At 40.4% G+C, this 25,724-nt stretch overlaps 1 protein-coding gene across 36 annotated transcripts in view; it reads left to right on the forward strand.

The window, feature by feature from the left end:
* The window catches only part of NRXN1 (neurexin 1), a 731,497-nt gene that overhangs the window by 423,160 nt on the left and 282,613 nt on the right, over positions 1-25,724 (forward strand). For 2 of the 36 annotated variants that reach the window (XM_065835485.2, XM_065835486.2), the window contains exon 1: positions 15,108-16,143. The exons of 32 other annotated variants lie outside the window; for them this stretch is intronic. In XM_065835485.2, the coding sequence (XP_065691557.1) occupies positions 15,906-16,143 (238 nt within the window). In that variant the 5' untranslated portion in view covers positions 15,108-15,905. Of the gene's footprint in view, positions 1-15,107; positions 16,144-25,724 lie in introns of those variants that run through there. 2 more of the 36 variants (XM_065835482.2, XM_065835484.2) reach the window with 1 other exon arrangement.

A 25,724-nucleotide genomic window follows, 5' to 3' on the forward strand; every position in this document is an offset into this window, starting at 1 on the left:
TATTTTCTAGATATACTATCCTGCTGAAGAACCTGGAATAGACCCATAAACCAAAATTAATTGTTGTTAAATTGCTATTTAGAAAATAGCAGAAACGTACAAATATGAAGAAGGAAGATAATACAAAAGTTGTCAGGAAAGACTCACATGCTTAAGAAGCAGATTTTGAGATATTTATTTTTGAATGGAAATGCAGCTGCCAGCAGTGTAGGAGTGAGCTGCAACAGGTTTATTTTTAAGTTGTGGGGATTCAGTTACAATATGGATCAAAGGAAACTGTTTCTTTGAAGAACAGTGGATGGGGAATTACTGACAAGAGAGTGTCCTGCTGAGAAGAAATTCAATAGTCATGATGGTCTCTAATGAATTTAATAAATGAGGGACAAATCTTGAGGTACTTTACATACTATAGCAAAAAAGGCAAAGTCTTCTCCAAAGGAAGCAGCAGGAACTTGCTCTGGATATATTCTCTCACTCTTCACATCAGTGCAACTTACCAGGGAGAGAAAGATGAAATTATGAATATTAGGAGACTTGTCAAGGGTGTAACAGATGGAGATTTACAGAGGCATGACTTTAGGAAGGGACAGGGAATTTCTATTCAATCCTGTCCTCAGTAACAGGAGATCATAACCCAAACTCTCTCCTGTGTTGAGACTACAGTTTTCTCCCTCCTGCAAGCAAATTTTACTCAAGCTTTAATTTGAAATTTTAAAGTAAGTTATTTCAGTCATGTTTTAGTTCACTTTTGAAAGTTTCATGCACTGTTGTCCAAATTTGTTCTCTGAATGCTTCCTTATTTAGTACATGTAAGTGGCAGCATGTAAGTTCAAATAGTACACCACAGTACCCAGCTATCTGAACCACTCAGGGGTAAGATACAGAGAAAAAAATCATTTGGAGCATGATCTTGAGAATACTGTTCAATAAAATATTGTGATTCAGTAGAGAATTAAAAAGATTTGGAACTAGAAGTTTTCCTAAATAGCATGAGTGAAGATTAAAGCCCATGAGAATGTACTATTTAATGAATAGTATTGAGCCCACTGAGTCCAGGAGCATGACAGTGTTTGAATCTCATGTGTGTAACAGGTCATAGCAAATAATACAGTCCAGCCTTAGGGAATAAAGTTTAATCATGACAATTTTTGTCAGTGCTAAAAGCTGGCAAATACACACACATATATATGTGCATATGTCAGCTAAAAGTTCATATGTTACAGGATATTTTTCTAAAACCAAAAGTGGATGATGCAACTTGATTTCTTTTCTACTCATCTGGAATCTTTGTGCTTGATGCATTTTCTTATTTCTTGAATTCATTTGGAGTTGTTTTGTTTTGTGATAGAGAAGAGGAATTTAAGGTGAATTGATATTTGCTTTCCTATTCATTTGTTTACTATTGGCCTAGATAAGGTTGGTTATTCTCATTTTTGTTTCCTAAGAAATGCTTCAAACAGGCAAATAGACCTGTCATCTCTAGTAACATCATATATGGAGCAAAAGAGGGTGTTGATAAGAAGTTTACTCCTACTTATTTCTGCAGCAACTCTGGGCTTGGGGAAGCCTAGAGGAGAACATTTACATTTCTGCAGTTTAACCGTTTCCAGCAGAAATTATTGCATGCAGGAGTCCTGTTCATAGAAATATAAAGATGAAAGGGACTGCAGGACATCATCCCAGTCCAAAAAAGGTAATCACTTATTTCTGAGTAGTTCTAGAAAGACTTGTGTCTATGCTGTTCTGAAATAAGACTCTACTGTCTTCTAAGTGATCTTTTATAGCACTTCCCTATCCTTACTGTTGAGAAGGTTTTCATAATATCTATCTTGAATCTTAATTGCTGCAATTTAGCACATTTATTTTTGTCCTATCCATCATTGTTATTGAGAACAGGTTATTTCCTTATTCTTTTGAAACAGCCTTTCATGTATTTGAAGGCTATTATCATGTTCCATCTCAGTTGTCTCCTCTCCAGCCTAATTCTTTCAAGCTTCATAGCAGCTCATATTCTCTAGACTCTTGTCATGTTGCTCTCCTCACATTTCTATCAATTGGCCCATATTTTCCTGGAATGTAATGTCCAAATTGGTACCTGGTATTCCTGCTGAGGCTTTATTAATGCTAAGCTGAAGGGAAGAATTACTTCATATTTTTGCAGGCTGTACTTGTGTGTGTATGTTCCAATATGCTGTGAGCAGATACCGACTCTTGGTGTCACCCTGAACCACATTTGGGTGTGAAGGATCACACTAAAACTAGGCAACTAAAGAGAAAAGAAGTATAGTTCATTCTACCCTCCCAAATATCTATTAGGTAAATATGATCAAGGTTTGTTTAAGATAAATCAACTGAAAAGATATGGAAAAAGTCCTCATCTGGAAAAATATATTTGCTGTTTACCACAAGAAGATAACATTGATCAAGTTTTACTAATTTAAGAGTGCTGGACTCATCCTATTCACCAGCCACTGGAAATTTGGTACTCTTTCTCATCAGGAGAAAAATCATGCACTGCTGATTAACGACCACGTTTGTGTTAATGTTCTCGGTTTTCTCAGTCCTTGTGTTTATAGTCCCCTGGGTCAGAAAATTTCCTAATGAGCTTTATGTATCTATAGCTAAACATTGATGAAATATCTGCTGATCTCATCACTATGACGAAAAATCTCAGTGGTACAGCAGTTTGTCGTTTTTGTTTGAAGAGATTAATTCAGAGATTCTAAATACATTTAAAAAACCTTAACTGTTGTTTACCACCTGGGTCTGTATTGAGTGGTGATGCAGGTATTTTCTGCTGCTGGCCATATTTACAAACCAACATTTTCCCAAACTGTAGCAGTACTGGAAAGAAAGGCGTGAACTCCTTCAATGGATAATTAGAATTTTCCTTCTGGAAAACTGATCTTGTGAATCTGCTTATTTCTGAGCTTCTTTAGTGGAAGAAAGCCTTTACTGTATTGCTTACATATTATAAATCTCCTTTGATGAAAAAAATGACAGACGTGCAAGCTAACAATGATACATTTTATATACCAAAAATCTTTTTCATCTACTGAGTTGTATAATTGAAGCCCATCTTGACTAGAGAGGTTACTTTTGAAGTTTTTAAGGTTGTAAGCCATTTCCCCTGTGCAATTCAATAGCTCATTACCAGTTAAATATAATTCTATTATACTTTGTATAGATCCAGTGTTCTGGAGGAATTCCACAAGAAGCAAATAAACTTGTGTGTATATCTAATGGATATTTATTTTAATGACATAAATATTGCACTAAATCACTTTCTGTGTTAATGATAAATTGATCATTAGTGTGAAAGAAGGTGAGAATTAAAAATGACTTGTAATAATTTATAGCTCATATTGATTTTGCTGAAATGTTTTAACACTAAGGTAGTGTCTGGGTCTTGGGCTTGTGTAAATCCCATTCTGGTCAATGGGACGTTGGCTGAAACCATCCAACAAGCTGTCCTTCAGCTCTCACTCATTGGCATTCAACTACAGCATACATATTGAAACTTGCAAGTATGAGACAACACGACCATTCCTCTTGCATATCTTGTAATTCATAAACCTTTTGTGTGACTCTAATTCTGCTGTAGAAGTTCTCTCTTAGCCAAATGGGGGTTGCTCATTGTCCCATACCAGGCAAGTGCAAATGCTTTCTGCTACAATGGGAAGGTAAAAATAAGGATTCTGATGTCAAGCTTTGTGTTAGGCTATGTGACTGAAGGCAGGTACATCCCCATTTTGTGTAACAAATGGTAGAGCACATGCCCTGTTATGTACCCAGTGCACAGGATGGACACCTGTTAGCTGCTTGACACAAAGTGTTTATCTCCCACCACTTGACCTGACACAGGTGATGTGTCCACACCTCGAACTGAACTTTATCACTAATCTTTTAACTTTAAATCTGGCAACAGTTATTAATATTCAGGATAGAAAATATATTTTTATGAAAGCTAGCTTTTCGAAGCAAAGTAAGTGGAAACTGAAGTCCTTAGTACCAAGTGTTGTAAGTTCATATCATAATATTTAACCTTGCTTTGGCACTTCTGTGTTGCTTGAGTAGGAACTTAGTGAAAATAAGGCAAAGGCTTTCAGGGCGTTACTTCGAGTACGAGTTTTATTGACTAAAATGCCTTGATTTGAGCTATAGGAATTAACTAGTTTTAGGTTTAGAGGAAGTTTTGAAAATAAAGTATTTGATAGAAAATATGTTCAATTACAACTAAAAATTAGTGATGAACAAATGGCATTTTATGTTTTTAAACCAAGAGCACAAAAATGTTGAAAGGGAACATAATTTTTAAAATGAAATCATATTTTAAATTCTGATGCTTTAATTTTCATTGTGTTTCCTTTATTTTTCACTACAAATAACTTGAGACCTTTTCATGTTACCAAATGAAAAAGGGCTTCAGTGCAAGTTTTTTCTCAGCTCTACTGCTTTCACTGCTTTATAAAGCATTTTGATATATGTGGATGAGAAGGACTACACTACCACTAAGCTTTTTCTTTTAAAGAAAGCAGCCACAAGTCAGTAGCACATACAGTACAACTCTGCTAACAAAACAACAGTTCTGCAAGAAGAAGGGATATGGAAAACCCATGGTAATTCATATTATATGATTGTCTTCCTCCAGTGCTTGGCGCAATTCTGATTAAAATTACTGGCAGTACTTTGTGTGCATCAAAAGAAAAATAGCTCCAGGAACTGACATACTGTTAAATGTGGAAGAGCTATTATAGGCTAGTGGTTCAATATGGTGGTTTTTGAAAACTTCCTAACAAAAACCCAGTATGTATTATGCCCCTAAGCTTTTCTGGGCAGTAATGCTGAACTGTGTAACCAAAGATGGCCAGCAGTGCACCCGTATTTTCTATTGAAACTGATGACAATTTTAGCATGCGCAAAGATTCAAAGAGCAGTTTTCAGACTTATCCTTTTTGGGAGCCCATTCTTCTCATTTTACTTGTTAGATCCAAGGGTGTTAAGAGAAAACTGCTAGCTTTCTAAGCCTTTAAAATTATGTATGCATTGTATCATTTGTTTTCTCTGAGTATATCTTTTATTATGCACTGGACACCTTCCTGTGTAACCTCATCTGGGTGTTCCTGCTCTGACAGGGGGATTGGACTGGATGATCTTTTGAGGTCCCTTCCAATCCCTAACATTCTGTGATTCTGTGAAATAAATAGGTAGAATTAGGCAAGTTTTGATAGAGCCATAATGTTGCAGTAGAGAAGTCTTGCATTTCCTTTCCTGTTACAAGCTGTTTTTAAAAGATAAGTTGGTTGTGACTCTTCATTTTAATTATATAGCAGGTGCCTTGTCTTAGCTAGGAAAATTTTCAATGTAATTCCTTAAAAACCAAAGCGCAGGTATGCATTAAATGATTTTGTGTTTCAAATCTCTTGATAGTTGCAGCTATTATTTGCATATATGCTAAGAAGAATGAGCCTGCTCCAACAAAGCCTCTTTACAGTGATAATCCTTTCCTGTACAAGTTGTCCCATTAAGCAAAGTTGATCAGATATCTACAGGATTCTCATTTATCTATGTATAAAAACCGTGGGAGGCCCATGCATCAATAATTATTATAAACATTGGCATTTATCATGAAGTGATCTCAAAGTACTTTAAACACAGTATTGGTTTTAATGCCACACTGAATGCTCTTAGAACTTTGTAGACAAGAACTTGTAAATGTAGAAGACTTAATCTTGCAATGTGCTGGTTAATAGTGCTTGAAGATGAAAGCTTTTGAAACCTCTCAGCATTGGTGTGAAGGGTGTCATTCTGCCAAGCCTTACTCATGCAAATAATCTTTATCCTTGTGACTGATAACATTGACCTAGCTTGTCAATTAGCTATTAAGTGACTAATGGTTTATAGTGATTTGCCCAAGGTTGCACTTGAAAAGCTGCCGCAGAGGCAGATGTAGAACTTCCATCTTTTCCATACTACCAGAGGGAAGTGGAGGATGTTTTTAGATCAGTGTATGGTCCATCACCTGGTAGCCTAGCCATGTATCATCATAGAAGTAGTTAATTTTATGGTGTCACTGGATGAGAGACATGTACTGTGACAGTAAAATGTAGGTAGCTGTCTTTAATACTTCAACAAAAGTCTGTGTATTTTCTATATTAGAATCCCTTATATTTGTCTTTAGGAAAAGAACAGAATGCATGTATCACCAGATATTTTAACTTGTTAGGTTAATTATCTTTGGCTCCTGGTGAGACCCCGCCTGGAATATTGTGTCCAATTCTGGGCCCCTCAGTTCAGGAAGGACAGAGAACTGCTGGAGAGAGTCCAGTGCAGGGCAACAAAGATGATTAAGGGAGTGGAGCATCTCCCTTATGAGGAAAGGCTGAGGGAGCTGGGGCTCTTTAGCTTGAAGAAGAGGAGACTGAGGGAAGACCTTACTAATGTTTACAAATATATAAAGGGTGAGCGTCATGAGGATGGAGCCAGGCTCTTCTTGGTGACAACCAATGGTAGGACAAGGGGTAATGGGTTCAAACTGGAACACAAGAGGTTCCACTTAAATTTGAGAAGAAATGTCTTCTCAGTGAGGGTGACAGAGCACTGGAACAGGCTGCCCAGAGGGGTTGTGGAGTCTCCTTCTCTGGAGACATTCAAAACCCACCTGGACACCTTCCTGTGTAACCTCATCTGGGTGTTCCTGCTCTGGCGGGGGGGTTGAACTGGATGATCTTTTGAGGTCACTTCCAATCCCTGACATTCTTTGATTCTGTGATTCTGTAGTGGCTCAATTTGTCTTGCTCTATCAATAGGCCTTCTTAAAGAAGAACATAAATATTTTTATCTGTGTTACTGATTGGCTAGAAAGTTATGTGTTCGGGATTCTGTCAGAGCTTCTCTAGTGACTATTTATTTAAGTGGGGGGAAAAAAATTAGAATTACTTGAAAAAAAAACTAACTAGAGCTTTCATTTAACAATACAAAAGAGGGCATTGCTTAATCCCTGAAGTAGGAAATTGCTTTTCTTCATGATCCATTGCTTTCATACTGTTTCTGGCTGCTAGTGCTGAAGGGAAGAAAAACTATGTTCTCACTCTGTTTTCACTGTATCTGTTTTCTTATCCTCTACAAAAACTTGGCTGCTAGTTTGTTGCTGAAGTAAATTAAGGGAAGGGAGAGTTTAGCTATGGAAAGATCTTTTTTGTCTCAAATGGGCATTTGCAGATATGGAAGCAAAGCAAAACTTTATGTGGGAAACTGAAAAAAAGAAATCAAGGATTTGAAATATATACTGAAGTACGTGAGAGATTGCTATTCTTTGTGATGCCATTATGGGTTTATACCTAAATTCAGCAGTGTGTTCCCAGAAGATGAATGTTACTAAGGGGTGTTTTTTCTTATGTTTTGATCTTCTACACATATAGGGAGAAAAAAAAAAAAAAACCACAATTAAAAGCAAAAGGCATAGGTGGCTGGCAATGATGGTATCTTGTTTCACCTTTCCTAAAACATTATTTTTTCTTAAAAACACCTATTGTTTATTGCTTCTAATACACATTACAAAAACACAGCAAGTTACAGCTCACGGCTGGAAAACACTAATAAACTAACAAAGGAATGATTATTTAACTCCAGAAGTTACAATATTTAGTTAATGATTCCCTGACATTTTCAGGACAGGCCATGGAATGCATTTCAAAGTAACTATGAGTTAGCAGCAGCAGTTTATATTTTTCCTCTAACAACAGCAGCACAAGTTGTATTTTTCTCTTCTATCAGTGGTGACTCCTGTTTATTTTTTTAATCTGACTTTTTAAAAAATCCATTTATTCTTGCAAGTTAATAATAGGTTATGTTATCAAAATAGCAATCTGAAAATAATTGTGATAGTGAGGATTTTGATCCTGGTGTGTAACAGAAGAGATACATGTAGCTTTTGTTTTGATTTTTTGCTTGTGCTAGCTATATGCAGAAAATAGCAAGACTACACCATATGCCAAATAAAAGCTTCATTAGAAAAGCATTAGTAGATTAATCCAACGTACTCTGTGGTTTATTTTATTTAGAATGTAATAAGGAAAGTTCATTAGTTTGCAGACTTAATGTTTTCTACTGTACCTCAAAGCAACCAGTAACAATTCCACTGAGACTCTGCAGATCTCACTAACACCTGTCAAGGTAAACACATGGCTCTCTGGGGGAATCATCTTGGCAACGCAACTGAGGAAATCTGGAAAAAAGTAAGTCTTTCACACACAAAAGAGTGTTACACAGTATAAACTTGATTAATGATTTTTCACATGCCTCTGAGGTCATATATATCTCCTTAAAGTGGAAAATATAGTCAAATAAATCTCTGAAGAACAAATACTTTGGAATGTACAGTACTGCATTTGAAATGTATTTTAAAGATCTTGAAGGATGTAGAATAATTATGCAATTTGAATTGAGCCTCAGAAAGGCTGTCTGAGACCAGCAATTGAGTCTCCATCCCCCAGGGCTAATATATTAGATTACAAGGATTATTGCAGTGGCAGTATTTGTGCCACTACATTTAAGATTATGTCAGCATTTCCATTTTAAACCTGTATGTTCATAACTCAGCTATAGAAAATTCACTTGGCTCTACTAACAATACAGGTTCTGCACAATAGTGACACTTTTTCAGGGAAGGGGGGGGTGGGCATGACAGGGAAGAAAGAAGCTTAAAGCTAAATAAGTATTTGGACATTTTAAACATATGAATGCCAAAAGTTAATGCAGTCTTCTTATAACTCTGCTTTTTAAATTCAGTTATTTTTACACTGCTGCTGTTTGGAGTTTAAAGCAATGTATTGAACTAGAAGAGTGGACAGAATGATAACAGGCTGGACCTTGCCTCTCTTTGCCAGTATTGCTACATGACTGATGCGTTCAGGGAAAGCAGGAGGTGGAACTCTGCTGTATGTCCTCTTCTCTACCAGGGCCAGGAAGGCGGGGAGAGGAGTGACAATAATGAATCATGATGGGATATCTTAGAAATACTGTCAAGAAAATCTGCTTAAAAGGACACTCCTGACTGTTATTAACTTTAGGCACTCCACAAACATCACTTAGGGCTCTTCTGGCTACCAGTGGGCTTCCCACCAGAAAAAAAAAAAAAAAAAAGGCAATCAACTTTGCCTTACAAGGGGCTATAAACTCCATTTCCCCAATTTAGGGCTGTTAGGCTTTGAGTGTAGTGTGAGCTCGGCCCTGACATGGCATTTAGTATCTCAGGTATTATGTATGGTAAGCAATAACAAGAGCTGCAAACAACCCAACAGACACACTTTTCCTATTTCTGGAGGCTGTTACAAACAAATAGGCTTTTGCATATACTTCATGTGCTGGTACTGGATACAAAAGAGCTGAACAACTGGGTTCTATTAGTGACGTCTATCATGGATCTCACCAAACTTCTTGATGATTAATTTGCAATCTCTTTTTTTTTTTTTTGTCCCTAGCTGAAGCATTTGCTTAGGGGTTCAATTGGTAGCACTTCAGCTGTAATCTAAGATCTCTCTTTTCTGCGGCAATGCAGTTACCAGTTCCTGCAGCATCACTGGTAGAAATCAGGGAGACTTTTGCAGGTTCTGCAGCAGTCTAATTGGCCATAGAATTAACTGCTCATGCAGTAGTCCAAAGAGAATGAGTACAGAGTGCCCTGCTTGAAATAGGACTACAAATCTCTTAAATACCTCCATGTATATACATGTGGATTTGGCCTTAATTCCTGTGGCTTTATATTGGAATGAAAGGGAGAACACAGCCAAAGCGTTAGCACCCTTTGTGCAAAGTTAGACAAAAAAAAAAAAAAAAAAAAAAGAAAATATTAAATGAAATTATATTGCAGCACTGGCAGCCAGCAGAAGACAATCCCCAGTGGAGTATGAGCCATCCTCCTCGAGGCAGGTCAAACCAGGGCTAACGCAAGTCACAGTAGATGGACTTGGCAAAGTGCCCTGAAGATTGATGGACCAACCAGGGCTATTTCATATCAAGAGAGAGCTTCCTTTCAGAGTCAAAATTCCCCATTGGAAAATGTTCTCCTGCCAGCTCCTTCTATTCTAAATTGAAGGGATATGGCTTATGTGCATGGTTTCAATAAAATGAAACAAAATAAAAATCAGCTTGCTTTTGACAGTGAGGAATAGAGAGAAAGATTATTTCTGTCTTTATACACACAGAGTCAAGGAACATTTAAAATTAAGATTTAAGCCTATTTGGATGGACAGATTTATGGACAGAAGACTTATTAACTGTACTGGGATTTATTTTGCTCTGTACATACAGAGAGAATAGCTGCATTACAGAGAAAGCAGCATAAGCATTTCCATTGTAAACTCCCTTTTTTATACATGATCACTAAATGTTTGCGTTTTTGCCCATTTTATGACTTCACAGAGATACCATCCATCTCTCCTAGAATCATATTTTTTTTTACCTTCCATGTCTCGCAGTAGTTCACATGATAAAATTTATTGGCTTCCTTTCTAAAGCAAAGGGTTTCTGCTCTAAGTTATGTAGAGTTAGGACAAAAACTGGTCACAGTTATACCTGTGGCAGGTCTACGTTCAGTGTCTTGCAATTCATTGGTTTTTGAAAGAAACATTTTCTGCTCTTTAAAAGAGGAAAATTAACACTCTGATGTTATCAGACATTGAAATGTCTGAAAATCAGACATTTTTAATATTGTGTATAGGTCCTTAAATTCATCAGTTATAGTGGTAAGTGGAAACATTCACTTGAACATTTTCTGCTCTAAGCTGTTGTCTGTAGAATGGATAAACATAAATTCTGGCCCACTTAATTGTAATCACAAAATGTCCACAGGTTTTCAAATTAAATGAGATTCTATACCCAGTAGTGGGGAAAAGTTGTAATAGAAAAATAAAGGAAATGTGTTAAAAGTGTTCATTGAATAGTATTCCCTGAATACAGATACACATTTGTGAAGGGTTTTTATTTTTTCCAATCTGTGTTTGCTGAACAGCACTTGAGCTTCAGGAGTTTAAGAGTGGATGTTGCAACATTAAATGCAGGAATTTGTCTCTGGACAGCAGTGGTGGCCAGAGAAATCTGGTTGCATAAGGCAGCGCTTAACCTAAAGGAGCCCTGAATTTAACTGGCAACTTCTGCTGGCATAAGGCATGGTCTGCACTCAAGTTTTGCTGGTGCCACCAAAGTTGTTCATCCTAACTGAGATGGATATATTGACAGGAGTCAGGGTGTAGAGAGATGTTGTAGACAGAGGTACAGCTGTACCAGCAAGAAGTATCTGATTTTATCTTGAGGAGCTAAAGTAAATTATACTCATATAAGTACTATTTTTGTTTGTATAAAACTTCTTTAGGACCATTTGGTGTTTATAGGTTAACAGCATTAGAAGAAGCCAGGAAAATATGTGTTTTTACAATTACAAGGATATTCTTGCTCATAAATTTAGGAACCTACGGGTATTAACAGAGTTCACTTGGTGGAAATAACTTGATTAAAAAATCACGTTTCCTACCAATGTGACCTGCACAGGGTAAGTGTTAAATGGGGTTAAAAACCCCATTAAATTAGCTTCACTGAGCTAAGTTTCCGAAATACTAAAAACTACCTCGTGAACACTGTGGTTTATTCTTACACTTTTTTTCTGCCTGCAATAGGGTATTTATTTTTTTTAGGGTATTTATTTACACAAACTTTTTTATTGCCTTCTTTTGTACCACTTCTTCTTTCTTTGAGTGAACCTTCACAGACTGATACCACAATGATGATTGTGTTGGTAGTACATGATTCTGTACCCTTGGGGATTAAAACCAGATTATTTCAACTTCATCTAATTCTCAGCTAAGAAAGATTCATACTCACTCATGTCAGCAGGGGGTAAAATAGAAAGTATTTTAAATAAGAAATGCTGCTTACCATTGGTTTTCATAATGTTTACTTGCAGATGCTTTTAACTTTTACTTTTCATTAAAAAGCCTAACTCTGACTGCTAAGACACCCAATTAAGCTATTTAAATAAAGCATGAAAAGACTAGAAGTATCTGACTACCAAGATTTGCTTCAAATTGGAAAGAAGTGCTTGCTGTTATCACCAAAAAAAAAAAAAAAAAGAGAGAAAGGATTTTACTGCCTGGAATTTCCTTCTTTTGCCTTCCTGTCCCCATCTGCCTTTCACTTGCTTTCATACACACTCCCTTCTTCACTTTCCTTTTAACTTTCCCGTTATTCTTTCCATTTGAAATATTTTTATGATTTTTTTCTGCAAATTACTTCTCTCCATTTCTCACCTGTGCACTGCATTAGATTACCTTTCTCTTCCCTGAAACATGGATAGTCCCCCTCTTGTTTGTCTCAGTGGTTCAGAGTGCAGAGCCAGGAAAATGTCAAATGTTATTAAAATGAGAGCTAGTACATAAAAGATGCTGAGCACATTGCCAGGTCCAGAAAGAGGTGGCTACTTAGGCATCAGTCTCTCCATTCACATTTTAACCAGGTACTTAAATAAGAGTTAGATGCCTAAATAGCTTTGTGGAGATTGGCTTTTGTGTCCGCAACTCTTGGTTTGGACACAAAGCAGCAAAATAATCTATTAATTTAACAGTCCCTAAGCAGTGTCTAACATCATAATGTAACACCTAAAAATGACCTATTCTAATCTACCTGATGAAAAAAACTCCTCAAAGTAGTCTCCAAACACAGATTTAAAGTATAAACTTCAGCGGTAGTTATGTGTGTGCACTGCATAAATAGTACACATTTAATAATGCTGAGCACTTGAACGCCCTTTTTATCTTCAGTAAAATATTGAATGAAGTACCTAAACATTTTGTTCATTTGTCCCTGATATTTAAGCACTTCAGCCCTCCCTGACACAGTAGATGATAGATGGAATAAGAATTTAAATGCAGGTGCTCGAGCTACAAACATATCCAACAACAGACAAGAACGCTTACACAAAGTCCTACTGTATCCACACCGAAGTATATCTTAGTTGAACAAACTGTGATCAGGCTGGAGGAATCTGTGGAAAACCGAGCTCAAGTTAGTCTAGACAGGACTTGCCAACTGAAATTGTATCTGAACAACTGTGTTGCCAACTGTACCGCTACACAGTTGGCAATACTGGCTTCCTATTTCAGAGGAGTGATAACAATTTTAAGTTACTTGTCTGTAGGATGTCTAGAATCATTAAGAACAGTCGGTTAACTACGGTATGTTTCTAAAAAGGCATCAGCCTGTGAACACTTTACTGATAAACTAGTTCCAGTGACTGACTGAAATATTTTGTTTCCTGAGTCAGATTGATAGAAAACCTAGTGTGGCTAGATTTTTTATGGATAAAATTTCTAACACATATTGCTTGTGTGAACAGGAATTATACATCTGGAGCTATAATTTTAGGAGAGTTGGTGAATTCAGGCTGACATTTCTTTAATATTTCTTTCGTTTTTCCTTTTTTCCTGAACTCTGAAACTTAGGCAACTTATATTTTATTTGAGAGGTGGCAGTGCATGGCAGTTGCAAGCTGGTAGCTTGGAAAATTGGGGTTTCTTACTTTTACACTTAAGGTTTCTTGAAACAGGTTGGAAAAGTCACCGAGTTCCTTATAAGCTGTTTTCCCCTATAGTAAGCCGGGGGCGGCCGCTGTGCTGCGCTGGGTTGGTGGGGACCTGCCGGGGAGCCACTGCTGCCACCTCTCGCTTTTGCGGGCTCCTCCAGTGCATGTGTGTGCTGAAAGGCAATGAGCGCTAAGCCTGGGTTGTGGGGGGTGTTTTTCCCTGAGTGCTCTCATCACTGCGTTAAGTTCTTTTTAGCATTTACCTTGGCGTCTTTGCAAAACTTTTGAGTACGCGGCGAGGCTGCGTTGCGGTGCAGCGAGGCAGGGAGGGTCGTAAAACGCACCGCCCCCGGGGCAGGGCAGCAGCTGCCGCTTCCTCGCCCCTGCTGTGAGGATTTGGGGGGTCCTGTCGCCGCGGTGTGCAGTCCCCGGCACGCCTCACGGTGAAGGGCCTTTCTCCTCGCCCCTCGCCGGGGGGAGCAATCCGCCCAGGGCTGAGCAGAAGCAGGGCGAAACGCCTTTCTCTTCTCTAAGCCTACACAGCTGAGTAAGGGTTGTGACTTCCCTTCCCATCCGTGTGCATTAGAAAGCGCTTCGGCAAATTGCAGTGGCTTTCGTTTAAACTAACGCCAAATGTATAAAAAAGCATTCTCACACCCACTGCTCGCCCTCTCCCTTTCACGCACCCGCACCCATGAGCTCATGCTGCTGAAGGCACAAGATATACGGCAGGCTGGAAACGGGGGAGGGAAGGAAAGGAGGGAGAGGAGCGCCAGGAGCGTGTGGCTCATGCACCCTGCTGCGCCCAGGTGTGGTACTGCAGGGGCTGAGCCTCCCGCCGCTGGTTCCGTGGCGGGGAGGGCGGGGCATAGGACCCGCCCAGGGGTGAAATGTTTTCGTTTTGAATGCAGACCTTCGTTTTTAAACGTGCCAACTCCCACCCTTGGCTGCGGGGAGTGGGGAAGTCGTCCTTTCCGGAGCAGGAGCGGGAGTGCGGCGGCTGGGCCCCGCACCCGGGGGGCGATGCAGACGCTGCCGGCGCCGCCCTGCAGCTGGGGGGTGCGGGGGGTTATCAGCTCAGAAACCTGTTATTCAACCCAGTTTTCGGCCGCGTCTGCGGTGGGCAGCCAAGGTGCGGTAGCCGAGTAGTGCCGGAAAAAATAACACCGGTAACTCTTTGTTAGGCGCCGTGTGTGTAATTACCGGCTAATAAAAGCCGATGCTCGAATGGGCACAGGGAAACATCTGATGGGCGAAGTTTAGGCCAATTAAAAGACCCGAAATCGCTCTTTTTAAGATGAAACTGGGTTTTCGAGACATGAGTACACCTGAACTATCAGAGCAGGGGAGATGCTTCTGCCGTGCTGCTGACTCGGCGGCGCGGATGGGTGGCGGGTGTGGAAGAGCGGCGTGTGCGTGGTGTGGGTCCTCCGCACCGCCCGAGCCGTGTGCTGGCAGCGCCCGGCTCCCGCAAGGCAGAGCAGAGGCAGCGCGACTGTGTGGGAGCTGAACTCAGCCTCCCTCTTTAACATAGGCTCGTCCTCTGCATTGCATCCAAGCTTCAGCGATTTGCTGTTTGGAGACTGCAGATTTGCATAGCCCTGCTCTTCGCAAGCATTTTTTTTTTCTCAGCTTCTTTCATAAGGGTGCACTATTCTCCCTGAAAACATCCTCGGGTATTACTGTCAATAGTCAGACCATTGAGATTGCCGGAGCAGCCTGATTATTGTCTGGCGGCGTGTGCGAGTGTGAGTGTGTGTGTGTGCGAGTGTAAGCGTGTGTGTGCGCGCCGGGAGAGATCGCTCGGTGAGGGCTCACCAGTTTGGAGATGAATGGAGGGAAGAGCAGCAGTTTGATTTTTCTCTGCTTTCCCAGCGCTGGCTGATGGAGTGGCATCCCCTTTTTTCCTTCTTAGCAGAAATGTGGCACGAGTGCCTACACTGTGGATTACTGAGGATGGGGGAATGCTTGGCACTCTCGTAGCCCTTGCAACTGTGGAGTATTGTTCATGAGCACCAGCCCCGGGCAAGCTGAAACTAGCGTTTGTTTGAGCGCGGGGCTTTTCCCCTCTTCCGCCTCTTTGCGAAGGCTCTGAACTGCTTGGATTCTCCGCCTTTGACTATGTCTCGGATTGTTTTGGGTAGAAGAAGACCTGGAGAAAAGGATCCTCATAAGCTTTCCCAAAGGGCAGAGATGGCTCGCCTGGTGCGGTGAGCTGCAGCCAGCGCCGTGTACGGGTGTGCGGGCGCGCCTCTGTCCAAAGTTTGCCTTCTTCGCTGTGGCTGCTGCTCCTCCCGAGGACGCCGGGGGCCGGCTCGCCGTGCACCGGAGGATGGGGGGGCTCCTCAGGGGCAGCCCGGAGCCGGGACCCGCCAGCAGCGGCAGCAGCGCCGGGGGCCGCTTGGCCCTGCTCTGGATTGTCCCGCTCACTCTCAGCGGCCTCCTTGGGGTGGCGTGGGGCGCCTCGAGTTTGGGCGCTCACCACATTCACCATTTCCATGGCAGCAGCAAACATCATTCAGTGCCTATCGCTATCTACAGGTCACCGGCTTCCTTGCGAGGCGGACACGGTGGGTTCGGACGCCGCTCGGTACCTTGCATGGTCGGCTGTGCGCCGCGCCGTGCCGCCTGCCCCGCAGAGGTCAGGCGCGGGCTGCCGAGACCCCGCGGGCCGGGGAGAGAGAGGAGCGCGGAGGGGAGGCGGGAGTAGGGCTGCGAGGCAGGTCCCGCCGGTAGCTGGGCGCCCCGACGGGCGAGGTGTGGGCCCGTCCCGCCGCTCCCGGCTCGGGGACAAGGAGCCGACATCGGGGCGGGGGGGGTGCTCGGCTGGCCTTCAGTTGGGCGCGGGCGTGTGGAGGACGCTGCCGGTGCATCCCGGGGCTGTCGTGCACTCCCGGGGGCCGGCGGCGTACCTGTGCTGGGCGCCCCGCGGAGCCTCACCGAGGTCGGTGTGGGCGCGGGGCGACTCTTCCGCACCCCTCCGCGAACGGAACCGACTGGGAAGCGTAGCACGGAGACGCCTCCGTCCCCGGAGCCGAGGCCCCCGAAGTGAGATCACCCCCTTATTGCCCTCGCCTGCCCCAGCCCGGAGACCTCCGCAGTGTGTGCCTGTAGCCCTGCGCCGCGGGGAGAAACAGGGCAGCGCGCCCGGGGACCCCGGCCAGGGGCGTGGAGGGAGCCTGTGTGTTGCTTAAATTGCTGGTGATGATTGTGCCTACTTCCAATTCATTACCTCGGTCGAAAGTCGATGAACTAAAGCAAAGGTCAGCTAATTATACAGGGGACAGGGGAAGAAGCGAGCGTTTGAACACTGAGAATGGGGCAATAATGCCCACTGTAGCGGTCAAGAAAGGAGCGGAGATAAAATTACTTCCAGGTGCAAACACATTTTGCTTAAGAATTACAGTGATCCGGTACTTAGTTTCTGAAGTGACAGGAAGCTGCTTCAGTGCCCTTTAAACAGCCGTTACAGTTTTTCTCTTTCTTTTTGCATACATACTTACGTGAACCTGTACATAAATACATGCAAAATAGATATGCTTATGTTCAGCGTTACCAAAAGCTGTGAAAGAAAGCGGAACACTAGACTGTGTTTTAAGGATTTAAAACCAAAGCCTCCCTTTGTCTTTGAGAGAGAAAAAAAAGATTAAAAAAAACCCTTGTTTGCTTCTGATTAGATTATACAGCTTCATTCTTCTTCATTTTCTCATCTTGCCTGGCTTCATTTGCACAATCATGCGATGTCATTTACAAGCTTTGCAAAATAAAAAAACAGATCTTATACTTAACCTTTGTATCTCTATGCAAGATGACCTAGTTGCAGGCACGAAGTAGTTAGGATTTATTTGATATTTTTTTTCAGTAATTAACAATGCTAGCATTAGTGGATATGATAGTACTGTTTACCTGAAAATTTGCACTGTCTGCTAAATAGCCTTTAATACTCGACTGCGATAAAAAGCAAAGTGCATAGGATTGACTCTTCTTAATCATTTTGTTAATTAAAAAACAAAAAGAGTAGAAAGTTAGATGGTCTAATTCCAAAAAAAAAAAAAAAAGGAGTGAGAAATTCAGGCCACCACTTTCCTCTATAATGCACTGAGGCAGTACAAGATTGAGAATGCTGCATGTTCTCTACTGTATGTGCTTAAAGGGGAAAATTAAAGATGTATGTATGTGCATATATATGTATATGAGCTTATTGTTCTTCAAATTTCCACCCATATGGGGATATTGTTTAGGGGATTGCTAGTAATTTGAGGGAAAGCTATAAGAATGAAGGGAAAAGAGAAGTGCCAGCATTCCTTAGAATGCTTTTTAAAATCACACTTTTTTGCCAATTTTTAAAAAACATTACCTTGGACCCAATCAAAGGTTGATGGTGTAAAAACGCAGCTTTTTCAGGAGAAACTAGTCTTGTTAAAGAAAATGAAAAATGTAGTGGTGGAACTGCCACTTAAGGACTTCATAGGGAAGCCCAGGAGCCTCTCCAGAAGTTAAGTAGCTGATTTTACAAAATGACAGATGTTACATATCATAAGAAGGGATTTCAGAGTGTTTACTTGGTAACTCTAAACATTTCTGCTTTTCTGTGTTCATCAGAAATTCTACTATGTGTTAGTATTTAAAAACATCTAATTCCTTTCAGTATTAATTCTTCAGAGAGGTGTTCCCATTTGCTTCTCTTAGCCTGACAGAAGCACTTTTTGGCTGAGCAGGGTTGGGCACAGCTTCTGTGGAACCCATCACTGCATTACTATGCATTGGTCAGAGGGGACTGGGTGGTAGTGGGTGCTTATTCCTTACTCTGGCATCAGAGTCCCCTTCTTCAGTGTCTCAGCCCTTTCTGGCTTGGCCAGGTGAGTGTGAGACTTCGATTCTCAGGCTTATCTCTTTCAGTATTCAGTTTTGCAGTTATTTTGTTCTAGTCTAATGTGATTGGGTATAAACGTTGCAGTCTTTATGGTGACCTCATATCTGTTACTTTGTCAGCTTTTCATAGCATCACACCTGTTAAAAGTCGAAAAGAGCTTTTAGGGCAGGTCGATTAGTCGATCCCCGATGAAGGCATTTCTGTCTAGTATTGTGAATCAGAAGTGTCAAAGGAAGGAGAAACAATCATTTTGTCCAGGCATTCAATAAATCTCACCACAGTCCTCAGACATCCACACCCTCCTCCTCTACCCCTGGTACCGGCTGGCCCTGCCACCCTCATCATCTCAGCAAATGCTTTGATTTTTTAAATTCTTTCAGTTTTCCCTGAGCCAACCCAGTTCCAGCTAATAGTACAAGCAAAGCCAAAAGCCCAGTGTAGTTGGATTTTTTGCACTCCTTTTCAAAATCCAAACCACAATCTTGCTGCTAACACTCTCGTTAGGTAATTTTGCTGGGATTTTGCTTAGTAGTATGATCTCATGTTGTTTTAGTGGACAGTATTGTGCCTCACAGGGACATAAACAGAATTCCAGCCAAGCAGTTAGCTCACTCTATTAAACAAAAAGTAGTTCAGTACACAGTTTTTTAAATACTAAAAGTAAAAATTAAACATCTTTCAAGCTCGGCCAAATGATTTTTCGACTTTGCTTTCTGACTCTCGTTAAACTTGGAAAAGTGAAGGATGGCTGAAAGATACAAAAGTTTAACCACAGGAAAAATAAGAAAATAATTCTCTGCATCATGACGTCAGCAACATAAAGAGAAGTACAGAGAAGAGAGAGACAAATGTTCACAAATATAAGTCGGAGGCTGCTCAGTGCTTGCCAGTGGTCTCTGCAGCACGTGGGTTATTTGATGATTTCTGTTCAAATCTCCTTGCTCCATTTAAGAAGTAGGCTATCACTTTTATTATAGCTTTATCTAACATGCAATCCATACAATTTTTTAAATTTTTCTTTTAGTAGACAGAGTAGCTCATAACTGCAGTGCTTCTGTATTACAAAAACATGCACTGTCCATGGCAAAGCCCTCATAAAAGGGAAGAGATGGCAACTTTCTCAGTAACTTTAAAGGAAGAAAGGCAGTTTCTTTAAGAATCCAAGAACACGATGGATTATATTTGAAGTGAAAATTGCATGTTGAATAAGTAAAAAGTTAAAAGCGTAGCTATGTGGATGGCCATCAACATCCTCATGCACCGTCTTCCTTCCTGCAAACACCTCTTCGGCCTCTGCTGGGCTGGACCTTTTATTAATCCCCAATTCCTCATTCAGTGACCAAATGACAAGTACAGTGTGTCCATTTCTTACCACTATTTCTTTTTTCTGTGCTCTCAGGATCTCGTTCAGGCTGTTTTCTGATAAATGTAAGTTGATCCTGTGGTTTTTAAATCTGCCAGAATAGGAGCCAGTAGGTGATTAGTGAAATCTGCATGTTGGTATGTGCATGTGCTTGGAAAGAAGAGGAAAATAACTGGGATGGAATGCGATATATGTTCTTACAGGCAGAAAAGAAAGAACTGAGCAGTACATGTAGGGGTTGTGCATTTAAGGACTTGGGCTATGGTGTGAGAAGGGATTTGACTCTATGAGACTTGCGACCAGGGTATCAGCCAATGGTTTAGGAGGAGCACATCTGGTCTGATGTAGAGCGAATCGAATACTGGGTGCAGTTATTAAGAAAGTGGTAGTTTGGGATGGAGAAAGTGCTAGGAACCTTTGTGGTGGAACAGTAGAGGGATTTAAGAGGTTGAGCAGAGATGTTGACAAAGTGCTTCAAAAGCAAAGCTTCTGAGCAGGAAGAAGAGTTTCTGGAAAATGAGGGCTTTGAGGAAGTTGACATGTTTTGGAGGTGAGAGCTGAGACTGAGCATCTGGATGGTGTGTTAGTGAAGCAGGTTCCCTCCTCCTCATTTCTCTGTCCAGAATGTGATGAGGCAGCAGGGATGTGCATACTGATCTCCCACTTCTGAGCTAGACCAGCTTCTTCCAGTCTCTGCTTCACTGTTGTTGCTGAAGTTTGTGTGCACTGGGTTCTCCACAGTATTGCCATTTAAAGAGAATTCTGTAGCAGGATCACCAGATCTCCGTTACTGGAGTACCAGGCTGTGGGATGGATCAGGCAGCTCCTGTTCAGTGAAGATACCTATTGAACTCCACAGGAGCATTTGCTAAGTAAGATTAGCAGGACCAGAATTGCAACACTGCAGTGAAGTCATTTATACCACCACCATGAAAAATATCACCAAAACAACTTTGGAAGATGTACATATGATATATAGATAGCATTTTATCTTCATAAGAAAACTACAAGGAAAGACTTATTAGTGTAGGTAAAAAGAATTTTATGGCCTTTTACATTGTTTTTAAAATATACTGGAGTTGCTATTTCTGCATATAATGATAACGAAACAAATGTTTTTAGGTGTTAGGGTAAAGGAAATGGTGGTTTTTTTTTTTTGTTAGAGTGTGCTTATTATGTTGCAGAAAAGGATTATATTTTGATTAAAACATCAAGTGTAAATGTTTCCAGATGTTCAAGTGTTGTTACTCAACGTGACATTAGAGGAAGAAGCAAAAAAGTCTCATCTTCATGTTATAATTGCCTTTTTTTTAGAGAGAGATATTTTAAAATGTTGTGGGGTTTTTTGTGTGTGTGTTGGTTTTTTTTGTTTTCAAACCTGTTTGTGTATCACAGTCTTCTTTTTTGTATCTCCTTTTCATTCAGGGATTTTAAAATGCTTACTAGGTCTGCTCTGAGCACTTCTTAGATACAACGGAGATGTTTTCATGTTTTAAGACTTTAAGGTATAGCGGCTTTCTCCACGACTTTAAATTACATAAATTTTATATTCCCTTTCAAAATTTCCAATATGCTCCATCAGTTATTATCCCCATCAACTGCCAAAGTATTAACATCAGTTGGAACAAAATGAATAACAAAGCAATTTGAGTCAGCATAGTGGTTAATTTGCTGTGCAGTTAGATATGCATATTAGGAAGTGTGGTTTCTATATTATTATTTCTGTCAATATGGTTTGTCAGAGAGGCATACAGTCTTCAGCAGTGTTGTGGACAGTCTGGAGCACTGTAATCAAAAGTGGAATGTTGCTTATGGATTTCTGATAAGCATCTTTATACAAGCCCTACTGCCTTAGTACATGCACAGCTATTGATCAACTGGGGTGCCTTTACAAGGGCTAAATAAATAACAACACTCTGTTGTCACCTATCAGCAATACCACTTTTGCCTCAGCCTGCGGTAACCATGTTTTTCTAGATTTAAAGCATGTGTTATTGTCTTTTAATCAAATACAGTTTGAAATAAGTTATCAGAAGAAATTAATTTAGCATTAAATACAGTGGACTTCCTGTTGTTTCTAATTTTCAAAGATGGATTTTTTCTGATAGCAAGAAGTTGACTTGGCTTTAAGGGAAATTTCTTTCTCTTCATTTTAGTCCAGGCAGGGACTCTGTCGACAAAACTCTGATATGCAACTGCTATGCCCAGTATGAGTAAGCACAACCAATCCTACAGGCCTAATATTTTCTCAGTTTTCTCACACAGATGGCCATTACCACGGTTAACCATCGGATGATCTGCTTGATTATTATATTTTCGATGGATCATGTAGTGTAGTTCACTGAAGTTAATATTTTTTCTGCTACTTGATCAAAGCTTGCAATAGTTCTTAACCTTTCTGAGTTATCAAGATGACATTACTGACCTCTTTCTTGTCTTTTCCCAATATCAGTTAATTTATCTGTCTGTTATTAAGTTTTATGTCCTCAGGTCTGCCACAGTATCTAGCAAATTTTTCTATGCTAACAACTTCTTTTCTAGTTTGTAAATACAGTGTAGGCAGAGCTGATAGATCTTGCTGTGATAATAAGTTGACTTGTGAATATAGCTGTGATTGTAAGTAGAATGGAACAGTCTGATTTGATGAAAGAAAGTGTCTTATAAATAACGATGCTGTTCTATAAAGTTAAAAGTAAAAAACAAAGAAGTGAGGCCATGTACTTACCATCATGTAGACTTTTTTTTTTTCTTCCCAAATAGCAACATGGATAGCTGGAAGTAATTTCCCACCCCCCTCTTTCTCATAGACTAATATACATTTGTGTGCAAGCACACACGTATGTATCACAGTTGTTTCCTCATAATAAGGAAAAGGTCTATAGTCTGAAGTTGAAAAAGCGAGCATTTCTCTAAGACTTGAAAATGGTAAAAATATTAAATTACCATATTCATTAACCACAGATGTAACTGCTCAGAACAATATAATTAATTATTCCTTTCCCCCTTAGTTGACAGAAACAATGAGCCAGTGAAATAAAGTGGGAAAGGAAAAGGGGAGAAGAAGTGGTGCTGGTGGATGTCGCTCCATAGAGGTGGACTGGGATAAGGTGGTGGGAGGAAGCCATCCTCAGGAGCAGTCACCACCTCTGGCCCATGATTAGTGAATCACTGTAGTAAACTGCAGCAATTTGTTCTGAATTTCTGCAAGCACTAAACTGGCCAAATCTGTCAAAATAGCCCAGATTGAGGAGTGTGACTGGTTTATGCACTGGAGGTAGGATAAAAGTAAAAAAGCTTTACCATTTCCGGGGCTTGGTTGATAAGAAAACAGCACACATACTTTAGCTACATGGTATGCCTGATCCCGAATCTCAGAAGGCAAGACAAGGTTGAAGCTGAGGCAGGGTTTACCTGAAGGGGTGAGGAATGTGCATAGTCTACATATTTGCACTGTAAATGGCACAATGACAAGTATTCCTTTTAAATACATAGATAGGTGTTTCCTGAAGTGCTTTTTGCTCGAACATGGAGAGACGGAGGGCGCAGCAATAAAATATTTGCTCAGATCATTCTGCTGTTTTGAGGCCTTAGCGAAGGATGCACTCAGACACCTACTCAGAAATGACAGAAGTGTTAACTCTTTCTTTAGCACTCTTTTACTGCAGCTGTATCTGCAAAGAAACGCCAACATGCTTCTAAAGCAAGCTGACTTCTTCCAAATATGTTCTTTTATCCCTGCATATCTGCAACAGAGTTAGGGCTTCACTAATTTACTTGGTTAATTCAGCTCATCTGCAATTGTAAAATGAAAGCAAGCGGAGAATGACTAGACTTGGAGAAACTTCAAAAAACTGAGAAACTTTCTCTGCCTTGAAGAGAAGGCAAATGTAGTCTTAATCCATGATTTAATTGTGGAATTGCTGGAGCTGGTTGATTTTTCATTGACAACAGCTCTAGAGCCCTGGGAAGCAGGTGGAAAGGAAATGGGGAGAAACGACCATGGGCTTGGTTCTTTCTAACTGTGCAGTGAAGATGAGGAGGTGTGAAGGAATTGAGGGGTAAAGAAGAGCCTGTTTCTGATTGTTGGCCTGGGCCTGATTTGCTCTTATTGAGGTCAAGCACAAAATTTCCACTGCAAGGTCTGATCTGTTGTGCTTCTGTCACATCTGATGTCCCTCATGTACACAGCACTTCTGGTGTGGTCTCCCTCCACCAAAACAAGGCTTTCTAAGCTGTCAATGAATTATTGCAAATAATAATGCAAACACATGTATTTTTAATATAGGTTTGATGCAGTTAATGGATGCATTTGCTTTATTTCCCGTGACAAGAATTATGACGGCACTTTCAGCAAAAATAATGAATTGCCATATTTATGGAAAACATATGAGCATGAATTGAATCATGCTGTTATTTTGGGTTTGGATAGTTTGTGCCCACAGAGAGGGTTTTAGGAGTTGTGACAAAACAACAGATGTGAGATTAGCCCCTTTGGCTGTGTCTAAATGGATGCGTCTTCAAATCCTGGTGTCCTAGTTGGTCGGAACATGCTGTGGCTCCCATCCAAGCCCAGTCCTTCCACCCATGTTCTTCTCAGGCTGGTTTGTGTTTGCAGTTCGCCTTGCTGTGGATTTTAAGTCTGCCTAGAGCATGCACCCCAACCCTGGCATTCAGAGCAACTCTCCAATACTGCTGTTGATTATTCTGAAAAAAACACAGAAATGCTGTGAATGTCCATCTTCCTAAATAACCTGTTGTATCAAGTGGAATTAAATAAAACATTATATGGACAAGGGAAGGTTGAGGAGAAGTCTACCATTATTTTATTGCTTTGAAGTTTTTCCAAGTAATTTTTTATTGCTTGGAAATTCTACTTAAGCTCACTTTATGCCCTATCAATTAGAAGAATTTATTTTTCAAGTCTGTGGTTAAGAAACATGCAACGTCCTTTTGTTAGAAGTTGTTGGCTAGAATGTGTTATGTGTGAGGGTATGTAGGCCAAATGCTCATTTCAGCTGTGCTGATTTCTAAAAGAAAAACAGTCATTCACTATGGTTGAAGCCAGAACCTTTTTTGTAATGGCAATTTTCAACTTTTGTAGAAATCTTCTCACATTAGCTCAAAGTTTGCTTTTCATCATTCAGCACAGTGACCTGTAAATATCCAACTTGGACACTCAGATTTCGGTTTGTAGGTGGCAGTGATTTCATTATTTCTATGATTATACACATGAAAATGCAATTTGTATGACAGTGTACAGGAGCTTAGTTTCAAAGAGCCTGAGATCAGCAAAGGTAAATAGTTAAATGAGGAAAAAAATTATACACCTGCTAGATACCTATAGAGGTGGTTACTTTAGATATGGTAGTTATTAACACTGATATAAATTGCAAGTGACTCAAATGAAGAGTCCTCATATCCTATCCATTGTACTTGTAGGACAAAAATTGCCTATCAGGGGGCTTATGCCTTAGCCTTTGGGAAGGTGGGTTTCAGTGCAATTTGTATATCTCATATAGCTTTTTCTGGCACTTGGTCTAGGGATGACTGTCAGTATTTCAATACAAGGTCACTGTTGGAGACATGAGAAAGGTTTGTCCTAAATTGGTCATAGCAAATGTGGTGTGAGTAAATAAATATGTCAGTATTTTGCAAATATTTTCTTTCTGTTTCAAGTCACTAACTTGATCTCTGCTGGCTATTTGGTAATCACTCCCCCCTTCCCCCCCCTTTGTTTTTCTTCTTTTTCCAAGTGTTGTTATTTGAATTGGAAGAAAAACTTAGAGGAAAAAAAGAAGAATTACATGTCATCTAGGATTAAATTTACCTATACATATAATGTGTGGTGGTACGCTCATCCTCTGTAGGGTCAGTTAATTGCCAAAGTATAGTTTGGAAAAAAAGAGAACTGGGGG

This window comes from Patagioenas fasciata, chromosome 3, assembly GCF_037038585.1.
Source record: "Patagioenas fasciata isolate bPatFas1 chromosome 3, bPatFas1.hap1, whole genome shotgun sequence".
Classification (NCBI taxonomy): Eukaryota; Metazoa; Chordata; class Aves; order Columbiformes; family Columbidae; genus Patagioenas; species Patagioenas fasciata.